This window comes from Gopherus flavomarginatus, chromosome 25 (genome assembly GCF_025201925.1).
Source record: "Gopherus flavomarginatus isolate rGopFla2 chromosome 25, rGopFla2.mat.asm, whole genome shotgun sequence".
In the NCBI taxonomy this organism is placed as follows: domain Eukaryota; kingdom Metazoa; phylum Chordata; order Testudines; family Testudinidae; genus Gopherus; species Gopherus flavomarginatus.
In genome coordinates this window covers 2913798-2930203 of record NC_066641.1, presented here as the reverse complement: position 1 = coordinate 2930203, position 16406 = coordinate 2913798, and the positions used below count along the sequence as shown (strand labels likewise).

The following is a 16406-nucleotide window of genomic DNA, read 5'->3' as shown; positions in this document are numbered from 1 at the left end:
CCTGGGCACGCCCATCTCCCCCGTGTCTGTGCAGTGTTCGGCTCCAGCGCCAGGGTGCTCCATAGCTTGGCCCATGCCCACACCAGGGCAGAGAGGGAGTGAAAGCTGCAGGACCCATCTCTCCCCCTCTCTCTCCTTCCCTGCAGCTGCTGGACCCCCCTGAGTGCGGCAATGGCTTTGTGCAGGCCGGAGAGGAATGCGACTGCGGCTCGCTTGTGGTGAGGGGCTGCACAGGAGGGGTGGTGCCTGTTTGCAGTTCCCCCAGTCTGCCTGTGAGCCACTGGGGTGGAGGACATCAGGGGAGGAGCACAGTTGTGGGATGGGCACACTGGGGGCTGGGCATCTGCCCACCACCCTGATCAGAGACCAGGTGTTGTAATGTGGGGCTGAGGGAGAGGTGGGGAGAGGCCTGGGCTGCTGGGGCTCTTACTTACACCCTGGGGCCTGCCCCCACCCCCCACAGTTCAGCAGGAGCGAAGACACACGTCACAGGAAAAGGAGGATTCCCTGAGTCTGGCCCTGCTCAGGCACTGGGGAGGCAGGGCCGGGGCGGGTCAGAGTGTGGGTGCTGGGCCTCGGGGAGGGCACGGGGGGGGGGCATTCAGGAGCAGGCATTGCTGGCTGCTTGGAGCATTGCAGCCTTAACCCCGCAGCCCACAAGCAAGAGGACGTGGTGTCTCACACTGACCCCCGCTGCCGAGGCATTCGCTCCTAGGCGCAGGCATCATGGGCATCTGCTTGTGTCTCTCCTTGGCAGGAGTGTGCAAAGGGCGGCGGCAACTGCTGCAAGAAATGCACCCTGACGCATGATGCCATGTGCAGCGACGGGCTCTGCTGCAAAGGCTGCAAGGTGAGGCTGCGAGAGGCCCTGCACTGGGCCTGCCAGTGGCTAGTGCAGACTGCGGGCACTAGGGGGCGATGTAGTCACAAGCACCTGGGCAGGGCCCTTCCAGCAGAGGGCAGCACCCTCCAGGGGCAGGACAGGTTATTAATGAACCATTCATGTGCCAGAGGTACCAACCCAAAGCCAGTCCCTGCCCCAGCCCTCCCATGCAGAGCACAGAGCCTGGGATCCTGGCTCTGCTGCAGGGCAGGGGGGGACAGAGCCAGCCAACGGGCCCCTCCCTGCACAGGGAGTGAGTTGCCAAAGCCCCCCTGGAGGCAGAGCACCCAGGAGCCCGGACCCAGGTCACAGCACCCCGAGGGGCTGAGCACATGCCCTGGCCAGGACATGGCGAGGGTGCTGCCGCCAGCCTGGAGCGGGGAGTTCTGCCTTGAGGACTCAGCAATGCCGATGCTGGCTCGTCTGCTGCCCCCGTCAGTCATGGCCTTCGCTCCCATCTCTTTCAGTACGAGCGGCGGGGCACACCGTGTCGGGAAGCCGTCAATGAGTGTGACATCCCGGAGAGCTGCACAGGGGACTCCAGCCAGGTGAGGGGGCTGGGGGCAGGGGTGGAAGCTCAGTCAGGGCGCCCGCCTGGCAGCTCTGCAGTGGCGTTGGAGCAAACTGCCACCAGCACGTAGGCTGTGCTGCGCCCGGCCCTGCCCCAGGCGGCACTGCTCCCAGCTGGCCAGTGCCAGAGCCCCAGTCCTGGCCCTGACGCAGCCCAGGGGGTGCCTGCTGGGCAGAGCAGGGGCAGGGAGCTGGCCTGTGGGGGAGTGGTGGGGTGTGCTGTGGTGTGGGGGGCAGAGCTGGGATGGTGGCAGGGCACTGGCAGAGCTGTGTGCGAGGAGGGCCCATGGAGACGCCCTGTCTTTCTCTGCAGTGCCCGCCCAACCTGCACAAGCTGGATGGCTACTTCTGTGACCACGAGCAGGTAACAGCCCTGCAGAGCGTAGGCATGCCCTGCTCGCCCACGCCCCCACACGAGCTGACTGGCTCACCTGTGCCCGCTCCCCTGGACATGCTGATTGGCACAGCCCTGCACCAACTTCCCCGACAGGCTGGTTGGCACAGCCCCACACCCTTGTGTCTACTCCCCTGACAGGCTAGTTAGCACAGTCCCACACCCCCATGCCCACTCCCCGGACAGGCTGGTTGGCACGGCCCCACGCCCACTCCCTGGAGAGGCTGGTTGGAATGGCCTCACATCTCCATGCCCACTTCCCAGACTGGTTGGCAGGCCCCATGCCCACTCCCTGGAGATGCTGGTTGGCACAGACCAGACCCCCCTGCCCACTCCCCAGACAGACTGGTTGGCATGGTCCCGCACCCCCATGCCCACTCCCCAGACAGGCTGGTTGGCATGGCCCCACACCCCCATGCCCACTCCCCAGACAGGCTAGTTGGAACAGCCCCAGCCTCCATGCCCACTCCCCAGACAGGCTGGTTGGCACGGCCCCACACCCCCTTGCCCATTCCCCTGACAGGTTGGTTGGCACGGCCCCACACCCCCTTGCCCATTCCCCTGACAGGCTGGTTGGCATGGCCCCACGCCCCCTTGCCCATTTCCCTTACAGGCTGGTTGGCACGGCCCCACACCCCCTTGCCCATTCCCCTGACAAGCTGGTTGGCATGGCCTCACACCCCCATGCCCATTCCCCTGACAGGCTGGTTGGCACGGCCCCACACCCCCATGCCCACTCCCCCGGACTGGCAGACGTGTCTGCTCCCACAGACAGACTGCCTGACACTGCTGCTTGTGCACACACACTAGCACACCTGCTCCATTAAACAGGCTCCCAGTGACTCCCATACCCTGACGCACGCCCTGAGGCAGCCGGCTGGCCGGCCAGGGACAGGGACACTGCTGCTCCAGTGAGCTCTTTCATGCCTGCCTCATGCTGTCTGGCTGCAGTCCCCATGCCAAGGCTTGGGAGCATGTCAACACATGTGTGCCCACCTGCAAGTGTCGCTGTGTGAAATCGGCTCTCTCTGCTCCACAGGGCCGGTGCTATGGGGGCAGGTGCAAAACCAGGGACAGACAGTGCAATGCACTCTGGGGGCGTGGTAAGTGCCTGGCTGAGCTCTCCAGCTGGCCTGGGGGTGCACAGTGAGATGAGGGAGCGCGTGCACAGGGCAGGGGTGCAGAGCAGGCTGGAGGCTGAACACCAGCGACCAAGGGCTCCGGGGCCCCATTGGCGAGACCCACAGAGCGATAAGTGCAGCGCTGCGCAGTGCGAAGTGGCAGCTCTGGGGTCTGAGATCCTGTGAGCCAATCTCTGCCATGGGCGCTCAGGGTGCACTGCCCTGGCAACATCACTGCCGCGTCTCTCCCAGAGTAGCCCTCTAATCCTGCCGACAGCCACCGACAGACTACGGGCTGGCCCTGTGTGCCTGTGTCACTCCTTGCCTGCTGGCCTCGCTACCCAGATTTCAGTAAAGTCACTTCTAGGTCATCGCGCGGTCAGTGAGAGCAGATTCGGGCCCTTTGCTTACTCTCAGGCAAAACCACATCAAACCCCGATTCGCTCCCAGCCTTTCACACTGCAGATCCCCCTGTGGCTGCGTTTCTCCTCGGCCAGCAGAGATGCAGCTTGGGAGCCCTCAGTTAATGGGAACCTGCCAAAGGAAACATCATGGCCCCCATCCTCCTCTGGCTTTCCTCCTCTCACTGTCAGCGCATCAGTGCTGAGAGGCGTGGGGCACCTGGCTTCAAACAGGACCTGGCACCAGCAGGACGGGTGGCACAGGGTGGAGGGCAGTGGAGAACATGGCCCAGATATTTGCAATAAACCACAATGGATGTTAAGGGTCTAGGCCCATTGAGATGAGTGAGGCCGGACATCCCTGTGGGTTAGTTCTCTTCTTGCCCCCGAATCCCCCCATGGACCCCAACAGGACTGGCTGTCCTCCCATTCCCACCAGTCGGTCCATTGCTGCCCATGCAGCGATGCACCAGTGTAAGGCCCAGGGGGACACTGCCTGGCTGATCAGTGGTCCAGTGCTCTGCGTATCACCCGTCGTACTCATGGCTAGTCCCTCTCCCAGTGCCTCCCAGCCCTGCCCCACTCCGCAGAAACCCCGGTGCCACTGGAGTGTGTGGGAAGGAAATGGCCCTGCCGGCCGCACCCCTAACACTGGAGCTGAGCCCTCCCCCCCCAGTCCCCCCCCGGGGCCCTCGAGGGCTGTCCTCTTGTTCCTTCTCAGCCACGGGGCTCTGTGAATGCAGCCGTTGTGGCACCAGCTGTGATGCTGTGGGCAGTAACTGGGCTCCAGCCCAGGGCTGAAGGAAGGCGCCTCGGGTAGTTCTGGGGTCTGGGACTCCTGGGTTCTGTTCGTGGCTCTGGCACTGACTCAGCTAACGCTCCCTGCCTCACCACTAAGGGACGTGTTTGTAAAGCAGGAGCGTGACGCCCGGGTCCCCCCACGTGACCCCACACGGACACGCCTGGCCCATGTGTTCCCGGCTGGGCTCTGCCAGGCCTGGCCTGTGTGCCAGAGCACACGCCTCTGCTTCCACACCGCCCAGCCTGTGGCACAGGGGGAGGGCAGGGCCACGTCTGCAGGTAACCCCCGACCCCCTTGCTCCCCTCCCACCACAGCTGCTGCTGACAGGTTCTGCTACGAGAAGCTGAATGTGGAAGGGACCGAGAGAGGGAGCTGCGGGCGCAAGGGCCCAGCCTGGGTGCAGTGCAGCAAGCAGTAAGTGCTGGAGCCCACTCTGCTGGGCGAGATGTGGGCATCGCAGCATCCTCTGTCCATGCCAGCTGCTGCCCGCAGCCCCAGTGCACACGCCCCTGCACTGGCCTTCCTCCACCTCCTCCCATCCCTCTCCATGCTCTGCCACCATCTGCTTGGCACCTGCTCTGGGCCAGGAGGGGAGGGTCTTACCCCCACCCCCAGGGTACACCACCCCCTGTCCTGCCACCAGGCCCAGCCCCTGTAAGCAGACTGCAAGGCCTGCGAGGGCAGCGGGGTGTGGCCACGCGGTAATTGGCAGCTGTCAAACCAGTTGTAGTGCTGGCACTCCTTGTCCTGACACACTCTCCCCTCCCACAACTGGGCTGAGCTGGGCTGGGCCGGGCGGGCTGGGGCTGGGGCTGGGTTGTGGCAGGAGTGGGTCCCCTGGGCCCACCCCTCTGCCCTCTGTGTCCGCCTTGCAGAGACGTCCTGTGCGGCTACCTGCTGTGCACCAACATCACGGGCGTGCCGCGGCTGGGCGAGCTCAGCGGGGAGATCACCACTATGACCTTCTACCACCAGAACAGATACGTCGACTGCAGGTGGGTGGGGCTGCCCCGGGCCAGTGCCAGCTGCCTGACTTGGCTTAGGGCACTCTGGGCCAGGCCAGCTCCCCAGCACCGGGGGCCCAGTGAGACGAGGGAGTGGGGCATTATTGGGGAGCATCTCATCACTGCTCCGGGGCAGGTGTCCCAACAGGGAGCCACTGACGCAGGGCTGGACACGGTGAGATCGCCTCAATTGCCCTCTCCTGGCTCAGCACATCCCACATGACCCTGATTCCAAGTGACCCTTCATGCTGGCATTATCTCACATGGCATTATCTCAGCGCACTGTGGGATGGGGGAAGGGAAGCAGCTGAGCGGGCTTTGGGAGAACCCCATTGTAGGCTGGCCCCAGAGCCTAGCATTCCCCCGCAGTTCTCTGACCCACATCCTGGGCTCCCTGTGCTGCTTGGCCTCCTGGCTCTGGGCACTACCAGCTCCCGGTCGCAGGTGCAGACTCTGGAAGCAGGGCCTCAGTCGTCCAGAGCCCCAGTCCCTTCGATACGTCCCCGAGGGCTCTGGTTCTGGGAGCCCTGGGGTCTCAATTACGCCCTTCAGAGAGAGTGTGCAGAGAGTGAGGAGACAGCCTAGGGTATGTGCACGCTACAGCCACCCCGCTCGATTGCAGAAGCTTCCTACGGCACTGGTGGGGGTTCTTCCATCACTGTTGTTAATCCACCTCCCCAGAAACGGAAACATCCTGTTGGCGACTTCTGCTCATTGGACACGTATAACAGGCTCCTAACCACAGACACTTCTGTCATGGAGTCACCGGGCAATGCTCTGGAACTGCTCCCCACAAAGCCAGGCAGGACTTTGGGGAGCCTCCTCTCCCCTGGAGCTGACTGTTTTCAGGGCAAGAAGCTCACACGGCTTCACCTCCTGAGTCTGACCTTGGAGCATTCAGCATCCTCTGCCCCTCCGTGCGCTTCCCACAGCGAGTCCGTGCAGGTGGGGGCCTGCGGAAGCCACAGGGTCCTGCACCCCCACTTTTCAGTCAGACATGACTCTCAGCCAGCCAGTAAAACAGAGGTTTATTAGATGACAGGAACATGATCTAAAACAGAGCTTGTAGGTACAGAGAACGGGACCCCTCAGCCGGGTCCATTCTGGGGCCCAGCGAGCCAGACACCCCTGTCTGCCCTCACTCCCCATCCCCAGCCAGCTTCAAAATGAAACTCCCTCCAACTCCTCCTTTCTGGCCTTTGTCTCTTTCCCAGGCCAGGAGGTCACCTGATCTCTTTGTTCACCTTTGGCCATCCCCTTGCACGAGGGGGAGGGCCCTGGCCTTTAGTTGCCAGGAGACAGAGTGTCGGCCATTTATGCACGCTGGAGACTTAAGAAATGCATAGGGGAAATAGGCACCCACACAGTATTCAGAGGAAACATTAACAACAGTCCAACTTCGTCACAACTTCCCCTCACAGCTCGCTGGGAACTGGCAATGGCCTCAGCGCAGCGCATGGGCCTGGGCCCACCCGTGAAGCAGGGTTTGGCCAGCGTCTGTGGGCAGGCAGCTCTTCTCGCATGGCAGTTGGGCCTTTTACTGACGTGTTAGGCTGGGGGGTCCGGGTGTCAGCCCCTGTTTCTGCTGCGGTGTGGAGAGCTGTGCAGAGGCAGTGCCCTGGTGGCATCAGGCAGTGCTGATGGCCCTGCCAAGCTCTGCAATAGCTACATCGCAGAGGCTCCGATCCTCCCAGGTGCATGATGGAGTTCATAATTGACACAGATGCGTTCCCAGCCTGCACCCCCATTGGGCCACAGGCAAGGAGCTGGGGCCTTGGGGTGTGTTAGTCACACCCTGGGGCACGGAGCATGTCACCTGCCCCCTCCCTCAGCTGCTTTTCCCCTCCCCAGAGGTGGGCATGTCGAGCTGGTGGATGGCTCGGATCTGAGCTACGTGGAGGACGGCACGCCCTGCGGCCCCGGCATGCTGTGTCTTGACCACAAATGCCTTCCCGCAGCAGCCTTCAATTTCAGCGCCTGCCCTAGCAGCTGGGACGGGATGATCTGCTTTGATCATGGGGTGAGTCCTTGCTGCGGGCTGGGACGTGCCAGGCCGCCCTCTGCGCACAGGGAGAAGCTCTGCGGGGCAGAAGGCCTCAGCATGGGAGCACAGAGGTGGCACCTTGCCCAGGTGTACCCAGCGTCTCCCACCTTCACTGCCCCCAGTACCTGATTTCCACCCCGCCGCGAGCAGCTGGTCTTCCTGTGCTGAGCCCTGGCCTCTGGCCTCCCCCTCTCCTGCGCTCAGAGGTGCATGCATGTCACTGCCTGACGGGGGCGCTGCCTGGGGACACCATGAATCGCTGGCTCCTGGCACCGCCCCATGGCAGTGGATTAGACTGATTGGATGGCTAGCATGGGGCAGGGTGGGACCCCTGGTGGGAGGTGTCCCTGTCCCAGGGTGCCAGGAGCCTGGGCTGTGGAAGAGACTGCAGCCCCACTGCTCTAATGCTCAGGGCTCTCAGGCTGTGGGGTGTTCCCTGGGGAGTCCCAGCTTTGAGGAGCAGAGCGGCCGAAGGCCAGAGCGTCCCCATCGCAGCCCCAGGGAGGCTCCATGGCCCAGGCGAGCACAGGGCCTGGCCAGGGATGGAATCGACTCCCTGCGGCGCTCACCCGCCTCCCGTTCCTTTGCCTCAGGTCTGCAGCAACGAGGGCAAGTGCATCTGCCACGCTGACTGGACGGGGAAGGACTGCAGTGTCTACGACCGCATCCCGGAGCCCAAGCCCACCGGCGAAACCGAGAGATACAAGGGTCCGTGTCCCCCATCTGCCAGGCCGCTCAGTGGTTCCCAGCCGCTGCCAGCCCCCGCCTCCCTGCATGGGCCAGGCGGTGTGATCCCAGACGCGGAGCCCTGCCCAGAACCTTGGGCCCCCTCCTCTGGGTCGAGGCTGGGGCTGCTCTGTCTCCGGAGCTCCCTAGCTGCAGCCCACCCAGCTCTCCCTGCAGATTCAAATTCCTGTCTCTCTCACTCCGCTCCACCCACCCGGTTTGTCGGGTGGGCTGCGGGGTCCCAGCTAGAGGGGCACCTCCACAGGAGAGCCTGGGGTTGAGGTTTGCCCACGAGCTATTGCTGGGGTCCCGGAGGAGTGCGAAGGCCCCGCTGCAGAGCCCGCAGTGCCCTGGCGTGGGCGTACAAAGGGTGTGGACCAAGCAGCCGGGAGAGCTCCCTGTGCTGACAGAAGCTACCTGGTGGAATCCCTCTGCCCTGCCGGCTGCAGGGAGCCAGGGTGGCGTGGACAGGCCGAGGAACAGCAGAGCCGGGCTCTGCTCAGGGTGTCCCCGTGAGTGGCCGGGCGTCAGGTCTCTGGATGGGATTGAGGGGGTCTGTTTGCTGAGCCCTCAGGGTGGGGGTGGGACCCTGTGGTGCCCGTTCCCCATGGTCCCTCTGAGGGTGGCCCCTGGCATTGCAGAGAAGCTGATCTCGTGCCAGGCTCGCCGTCAGGAGAGCAGAGCTGGGGGGTGCATGGTCCATCATGGCACCCCTCGCTCCTGGCTCAGCGTCCACAGCGGGCGAAGCTACGGCAGAGTCTGAGCCGTGCCCTGCCTGCCCCTTGCCCCTCCCCAAGCCAGTGCCCATGCCCTGCACCTGACCTGTGCTCTCCTCCCCTCTCCCTGTCGCAGGTCCCAGCGGCACCAACATCATTATCGGCTCCATTGCTGGTGCTGTGCTGGTGGCGGCCATTGTCCTGGGAGGAACTGGCTGGGGATTTAAGTAAGCGAACGCCGCGTTCCTCTTCCTGATTGCATCCTTCTGCCATGCCGGGGCTGGGCACCTGGCCACAGACCCTGCCCTGCTCAGAGGCTACGGGAGGGAGGCATTTGCTAGGCCAGCACTCCATGGACTTGGCCAGTCTGACCCAGTCCTGCTGCTAGATCTCCTTCCTGTCCTGGCCCTGGCACTGGCCCTGGCCCTGGTCCTGTGCTGGAGGGAGGGGACTGGGCATGAGGGGGGCACCCCACACTGCTACTCCCCAGCCCTGTCCCCTGGGAGTTGCCCCCTAGCTGGGCTCAGGAAGGGGAGTGAGGTACCGCAGGGCTTTCCCCAGCCTGACTGCAGGCTCTGGGGGCACTCTGCTCTCACACCACAATGCATGTCACGATGGGGGTTTGCCCGGGGCCTGCCAGCAAGGAGGCAGCGGGTGAAGGCTCTGGCCAAGGGGCAGCAGACTTGGGGGAAGAAGGAGCAGCATGGAGCTGGGAGGGGGGCAGGAGGGAGACAGGCAGAAATAACCCATGGAAGAGCTTGCCCCCTGCACACATACACAACATCCCCGGTGTGGGGCAGGGAGCTCTGGGGTGGGGGGCGCGCCCGCGGCCGTGCCCCTGCAGCCCAAGCAGGGTAGCATCCAGCCTCTGGGCTGTGGCAGTTGCACGTGTAGGGGGAGCCCCACTGGGTGGTGCCCACGTGGCTGGACTGGTGTGCTCCGCCTTGCCCCGCGTGGAGAGGTGGTGAGACCCCGGGCCCTGAACCCACACACCAGCTATCGGCAACAGGCCCCAGGCCTGGCAGCAGCGAGAGGCACGGGGCCAGGAGGCCCCTGCCCAGGGGCTGTGACAGGGAGCTGCTCCCTGGGCGAGCCAGCCCTGACTGATGACGCTGCAGGGACCAGATCTTGGCATGGGGTTGCTCTCGCGCTGGGCAGCCTTGGGCCCAGCCCCTGGGGCCCTGCAGGCCAGGCTGCCGCCACCCCGGCTATTGCTATTTGGCTGCCGCACTCCTGGTGTGTGTTCTGCTGAGCACAGCTGACAGTCCCAACCCTGCTTCTGCAGTATTCGGCCCCTGTCCTGTGCTTGGGGGGGGAGGTCTGTGCCCGTGGGCGCTGCAGGGTGGGAGCAGCCGGTGTCCAGGCTCGGCACTCTGGCGGCGCCAGCGCTGGGCTGAGCGAGCGCATGGCTTTCCGGAGGGCGGGTGCGCTCAGGAGAAAGGCTCCTAGGGCTGGAGAACGCGCCATGGCCCAGGAGCCGAGGCTGCAATGCCCCCTCCCTGGGAAAACCTGCCCCGCATTTCCCTCTCCACGCCAAGCCCCTGCACTGGCCCTGCTCCCCAAGGGCATGTTCATGCCCCGTCCCGCACTGGTGTGGGCCAGAGCTGCACCCAAAATACTTGGCAGAAGGGGGTGGGGAGCTGAGAGCCCTGTACAGGGCTCCAAGCAGGGTCTGATGGGCACCCACTGGCAGGGGGCAGCCCCTCCGCCCTGGTGGGTCGCACTGCTTGTAGGGGTGAGATTTTCCCTAGCGCCAGGGCCAGACTTTGCAGCCATCAGCACCCCTCAAAGTGGCTAGCCCAAGCCCAGCGCACCATGCCAGGCCTGCAAAGCCCTGGGGCTGGCTCCTGGCAGGGGCCCTGGCACTCAGCCACATGTCACCCAGAGCAGGGCCCTGGCAGGGTCAGGGCAGAGCCGGGCAGGATCAGACACACACAGCAAGGCTGCCCCCAGAGGCCTCGCTAACCGCCCCCCTCTCTGTGTCCTCTCTCCTCACCCCGCCAGGAACATCCGGAGAGGAAGGTACGACCCGGCTCAGCCGGGGCTGGGATAGCCCCCACCACTCATCTGTCACCCATCACCATCCCATCCCCTCCCTTCGCTCTCCCCCGGCTGCTGGGACACTACCGTCGCCTCCTGCTGGTTGCTGTGCCTGCCTGCCTGGAACCTGTTGCACGGGCCATGACCATCACTCCTACTCCTCCATGGGGCTGTGTCCCCCTCCCTGGGCGCAGGCCTGGGGCTCTATGGGGCCAGCGGGAGGGTGATGGCAGGAGAGCCTCTCCATTGCCAGTGTGTCCTGAGCGCTCGGGCTGGGCCAGGCTAGAGAGGCAGAGAGTGCAGGGGCAGGCAGCAGAGGTTGGGCCATCCTGCCCGGCCCCTTGCTGCCAGCAGCACCAGACCCCTGTGCAGGGAGGGATCCTGTTGGGGGCACCCTGCCCAGGGGGCCAGGCCTGGCTGGACCCCGCACTAGCAGTGGCTCCAGCGGTCAGCCAGCTCCCTGCCCCAAGCCGATGCTCTCCCTCCGTCAGCTCCCCTGACGCTGCACCCCATTCACACGGCAAGGTGCCCGCATTTGCAGGGAGCAGAGCAGCCTGCTCCCTGGGCACCCCAGGGCCAGGACTGGGTGGGGTGGATGCGGGATCGTGCCCCCGCTGTGAACCTCCCGCCACATGTCACTGTCTGTATGTCCATCTCGTCGCCCCCTGGGCCATGCCCGTCTTTGTGCCTGCGTCACTCACCATCCCTGGGAAGCTTGCTGCTGAGGGGCAGCCTGCCCACCCCAGAGCACTGCCCCATCCGTGGGGAGGAGGTGGGCGAAGCAGGGTCACTAGCCTAGAGGCCTGAGCTATCCTGTGCTAGGTGTCCCCGATGGCTGTTGTTCCCCAGGCTAGCGGCATCAGAGCACCTCGGACATGTGTGGATGGCCCAGGGCAGGGCCAGGCCACTGCCTCAACGCATGTGTGCTCTAGCTGGGCTTGGGCCTGGCCATGGCCCACGGAGCCGCTGACTCGAGGTGGCCAGTTCAAACCCCACCCTGGCCAGTTGGCAGCAGGTTCCTGTTCTGGACCCATGCCAGAGGCAGAGCCTGGGGCCCGTCAGGCGCTCCAGGGGCTAGGCAGTGGAGACAGTGTGCAGGTTGGGGGGGTGCTGGCTGCACCCCCCCACCAGACGGCTGTTTGCCCCCAGAGTGGCAGAGCCTAGGCCTGCAGTGGTGGGGCCAGGCGTATTCCAGCCAGTGCGGGGGCGAGAGCACAGCGCCTGCCCAGCCCCCCAGTTCCGCCCCCTCCCCGCAGCTGGTGCATTGCTCCGGCAGGTGGGCCCCAGACATCCCCCCCGCTGTAGTGTTCAGACAAGTCTTGGGGTTCCCAGGTGAGGCCCAAGCACCCCAGGCCTCGGTAGGTGTCCTGGGGTGCAGAGCAGCATTAAGGCAGCCGGGCCCTGTGTGACTCCGTTGATTTGGGACTAATCAGCCCCTGAGGCTTTGCCTGCACTGCCTTTTGGACTGTGCCAGGGTCACCCTCATCTCCCACACGCCAGTGCCAGCGCTAACGTGCCCCTCGCTTCTGTGTTGCAGGTCGGGAGGGGTCTAGCCCCACCACCCCCTCCTGGCGGCTCTCTGCCTGCCCTTCCAAAGGGGAGGGGAGAAGTCACCTAAAAACCAAACCAGCCACCAAATAATGATGCGACGAGGGGGTGAACATTCAGTGACGTCTTCCGCTGCTGCCCGGCGCCTGGCATGGCCCTGGCTGCACCTGGCGGGGCCGGGAGGGGGCCCCGCAGCCTTGCACTGGAGGGACCCCGATGGCACAGACTCTGCGTGGACCCCACAGCCTTGTTTGCAGCTGGCCAAGGGCACTGTCTCCTCGACGGGCCAGCTGCCACCCGTCCCTGCCTGAATGTAGCTTCCACCCCCACTGCACTGTACTACCACCAAGGAATGTACCCGCTCACAGCCCGCAGACCACGGCACGCCACCCACCTGCTGCCCGCGGGCGGACACGCTCACGTTCCTGTTGCACGGGGTCTGGGCGGCACAGCTAACAGCGGGCAACGGAGCGCAGGGGACAGGTGAGGAGCCGGCTGGAATGGAAGCAGAGCCACCCCGTGACCTAGGGGCTGCCTGGGCTCCCATCATTCGCGTGGCCTGGCCTCAGCCCTCAGCACGTCTCCAGCGTGACCCATTGCCAGCACCAGTTGCTGGGGAGCTTGGTGCCCTGCCATGCCGATGGGGCTGGGATTCTGCCAGGGATATTTTTTAATGTAAAGCAACACAATGAATGTAGCTGGGGGGCAGCATGGAGCTGGGTGATTGCTGGGGGGTGGCAGGGAGAGGGTTTAGACATTGGTCTCGCATCGCCCGCTCACCCCACCCAACGGCTGCAAACCAGTGGGGAGGCGAAGGTACGCCTGTGCCTGGCCTCCAGTTCAAACCTGCCCAGCCCCAACTCAGGAGTCTGCTCCCATGGGAGCCCAGCACCGCCCTCTCGCTCCCAGGAACGGGGACCAAGCCCACAGGCAAACCAAACCCAAACTGCCATGGAGCGTCCAGGTGGGGCGGTCACGGCGTGAATGGCCCAGTGTCTGTGCCGGTAAGCGCCAAAGCTGCTCTCGCACCAACACACATTGGGCCAATACCAGCGAGCCCCTCCCCCACCTTGTCTCTCTAACTCCTGGGCCCGACGCAGCTACACCACTGCCGACAAACTGCCACGGGACGCTCACGCCACCCGCCACAGCCAGCCCTGCACCGCTGGGTTCCTCTGACCAGCAGCTGGCACGTCCACCACTACATCCCACCCTCTCTCAGGCTCTTATGCCCAACTGTGAGTCAGGACTCCTGGGTTCTCAGGCACTGACTCACTGTGCAGCCTCAGGCAAATCACTTCCCCTTCGTGTGCCTCAGTTTCCCCATCTGACGCATAGGTGTGATGCTGCTGAGCTGCCAGGAGGGACTGTGCTGGCTCTGCCTATCACTGCCCAGAGCCGCCTCTCCTCGCCGAGAAGAGGCTGTTTCATTACAGTCATTCCTCTGAGCCCAAGCGCCCCCGGCTTCTGGGCAGGGAGCTGTGAGGCTGGAGGCCCAGCCAGGCTCCCCACCCCACGCCCTGCAGGCACAGCTCTTTCCATGCCAGGGATGGCCTATGCGGGCTGGTCCCTGGCACTGCAGGCTGTGGGGCTAGCAGAGAAGCAGGCCTGGGGAGGGACATCAGCCAGGGATGCGCTTCTGCTGCTCGGGCAGGGAATCTGCCTGCTCCCTTTGGGAGAAAATACCAGACAGCAAATTGCCTCCTGAGCAGGTCCATGGCCAGCCAACACCTTCACAGGGCCCCTAGGGCCTCAGACCCCTTGGAGACGGTTACCCTTCCCAGCTGCTGCACCACTGCTCCGGCAGCAGGAGAACTGGCCCAGTAGGGCCACTGAGCAGCCCTGCAAAGTTCCTCGCCCTCACTGGCCCCGGAACGTGGCTTATTTGGCTTGGCAAGTGGCTATGGTGGGGTTTCCAGCCCTGGCCCCAGGGTGCGGCTGGTGGCTTTGGGTAGAGTAACCAGATAACACCCGAGGAGGGCTGTGACCCTGTCACGGAGTCACCGGGCAATGCTCTGGAACTGCTCCCCACCAAGCCAGGCAGGACTTTGGGGAGCCTCCTCTCGCTTGGAGCAGACTGTCTGCAGGGCAAGAAGCTCACACGGCTTCACCTCCTGGGTCTCTCCTTGGAGCATTCAGCATCCTCTGCCCCTCCGTGCACTTCCCACAGCGAGTCCGTGCAGGTGGGGGCCTGGGGAAGCCACAGGGTTCTGCACCCCCACTTTGCAGTCAGACGTGACTCTCAGCCAGCCAGTAACACAGAGGTTTATTCGATGACAAGAACAGGGTCTAAAACAGAGCTTGTAGGTACCGTGAACCGGGCCCCTTGGCCGGGTCCATTCTGGGGGGCAGTGAGCCAGACCCCCACGTCTGCACTTCACTCCTTGTCCCCAGCCAGCTCCAGACTAACCACCCCTCTCCAGCCCCTCCTCTCTGTTCAGTTCCTTTCCCGGGCCAGGAGGTCACTTGATCTGTCTCGACACCTTCAGCTGGCACCTTTGCAGAGGAGGGGCCCAGGCCATCAGTTGCTAGGAAACAGTGCCAGGCATTTAGGGGCACTGGCCCCTTGCTGTGCAGCAATCACACACCCTTATTCCACCACCTAGATATTAAGAACTGCCTAGGGGACTCAGGCACCAACATAGTATTCAGAGAAAACATTAAGAACATTCCCAGTTTGTCACAGACCCCATGCAGCAGGGCTGAGCAGAGTTCTCCATTCCCCAGAGTCCTGGCCAGTGGCCTCACCTTCTGTGTAAGGGTTTGAGCAGCCTCTGCTGGCCCCCAGAGGCCGAGCTCTGCTGCAGGAGGGGCCTTTGCCCGAGTGGACGAGTAAGGGGCTCACACAGTGACAGCCGGGGCTGCAGCATGGGGCCAGATGCTGCCAACTACTGATGGCGCTTTGGCCTGGTGCAGCCTGGCCCTAGGAAAATCCAGGTCTCCTCCCAGCTGGACAAGATTGGGGGAGGGGGTTGCTTGTGAGTTGGCTCTAGCTGGTGGGGCACCCTGCTCTCTGCAGTGGGCATTGCATTTCCCATGACCTTGGACTGGGAGGTTTTACTTACAGCATAAAAAAAAATCACTTTGTTCTGCCCTCAGTCGTGCTGGCATGAAGGGGCTTAAGCACTGTAGACGTCAGTGGGGTAATGCCAGAGTTACACCACCTGGCAGGATCTGGCCCGGAAATAGTGTGTTTGGTGTAGAAATCCCACCCCTCCACGTGGCTTTCCATGGCCTGGCTGGTTTAGTGGGGCCCATCACAGCAGCAAGCCCCTGCTCTGAGGCCAGAACGGTTCATTCCAGACGCAGCCCAGTCAGGACGGCTGGCCCCAATGTTCAGTGGTAGGAGCCTTGAGGTCGGTTCCTAAAGCCATAGTGAGGTGCCTACAATGTCCTGATTATCAAGTGTGCAAAGCACCCCCAGCTCCCACTGCAGCCAGCAGGGACTCAGCACCACTGGAAGGAGATGCCATTTATTTTGCTGCTTAACTTTAAGCTCTCAACTTTTCACATGAGGGCCCATTGGAAGAGTGTCCTCAGTAACCAGCTACCTCAGCTCAATGCAAACCTCAGAGGCTAAGGTCAGCCTGCTTCCAGGCACTTCATCTCAGGCTATTTGGATAGTGACATGCGGCACCTCCAGCTGGGCTGCAGACACAGCACACAGCCAGTTGCTAACTCGGGGGGCGGGGGGGGAGGGTTCTTTTGGGGAAAAAGAGTTCTTGGAAATGTAGCCTTTCTGCCCATCTGAGTTGGCCGCAACAAGGGCTGGGTTCAGTATCTAGGGGGTCCATTTCAATAATGCAATGCAAAACCAGCTTGATCCCCATCCAGTGACCTGGGACAATTACATACCACCTCCCGGGCACCTCTAAGGGGCAAGCACGGAGTCTGAGGGTAGCAAAATGCTTTTAATAAAAGAGGGAAACAATGCGGCATCATATTGGGGAAACACCACAAACAGGATCCATAATGCAACCCGTGAGCAAAAGACCCACCCACCCCCTCCAAGTAAGTTTGGCAATGTCCTTTTCCCCTCGGGGTCTTAAGTTCAGCAAAGCAAAAATCACCCAAAATCCAACAACCCAAAAGTCTCTGTCCCTGGTCATGCCCCAGAGTTCAAAAATTTATCAGCAGAGTTTTACCTCTCAGCCTGA

General features: G+C 63.3%; 1 protein-coding gene across 6 annotated transcripts in view; it reads left to right on the top strand.

Annotated features, from left to right (window-relative positions):
* The window catches only part of ADAM11 (ADAM metallopeptidase domain 11), a 672244-nt gene that overhangs the window by 41755 nt on the left and 614083 nt on the right, over positions 1-16406 (top strand). For 2 of the 6 annotated variants that reach the window (XM_050934937.1, XM_050934934.1), the window contains exons 16-27: positions 147-218; positions 758-850; positions 1351-1431; positions 1767-1817; positions 2887-2950; positions 4486-4585; positions 5047-5166; positions 7027-7195; positions 7813-7927; positions 8798-8888; positions 10666-10683; positions 12239-14659. In XM_050934937.1, the coding sequence (XP_050790894.1) occupies positions 147-218; positions 758-850; positions 1351-1431; positions 1767-1817; positions 2887-2950; positions 4486-4585; positions 5047-5166; positions 7027-7195; positions 7813-7927; positions 8798-8888; positions 10666-10683; positions 12239-12254 (990 nt within the window). In that variant the 3' untranslated portion in view covers positions 12255-14659. Of the gene's footprint in view, positions 1-146; positions 219-757; positions 851-1350; positions 1432-1766; positions 1818-2886; positions 2951-4485; positions 4586-5046; positions 5167-7026; positions 7196-7812; positions 7928-8797; positions 8889-10665; positions 11197-12238; positions 14660-16406 lie in introns of those variants that run through there. The other 4 variants (XR_007771471.1, XR_007771472.1, XM_050934936.1 and 1 more) reach the window with 4 other exon arrangements.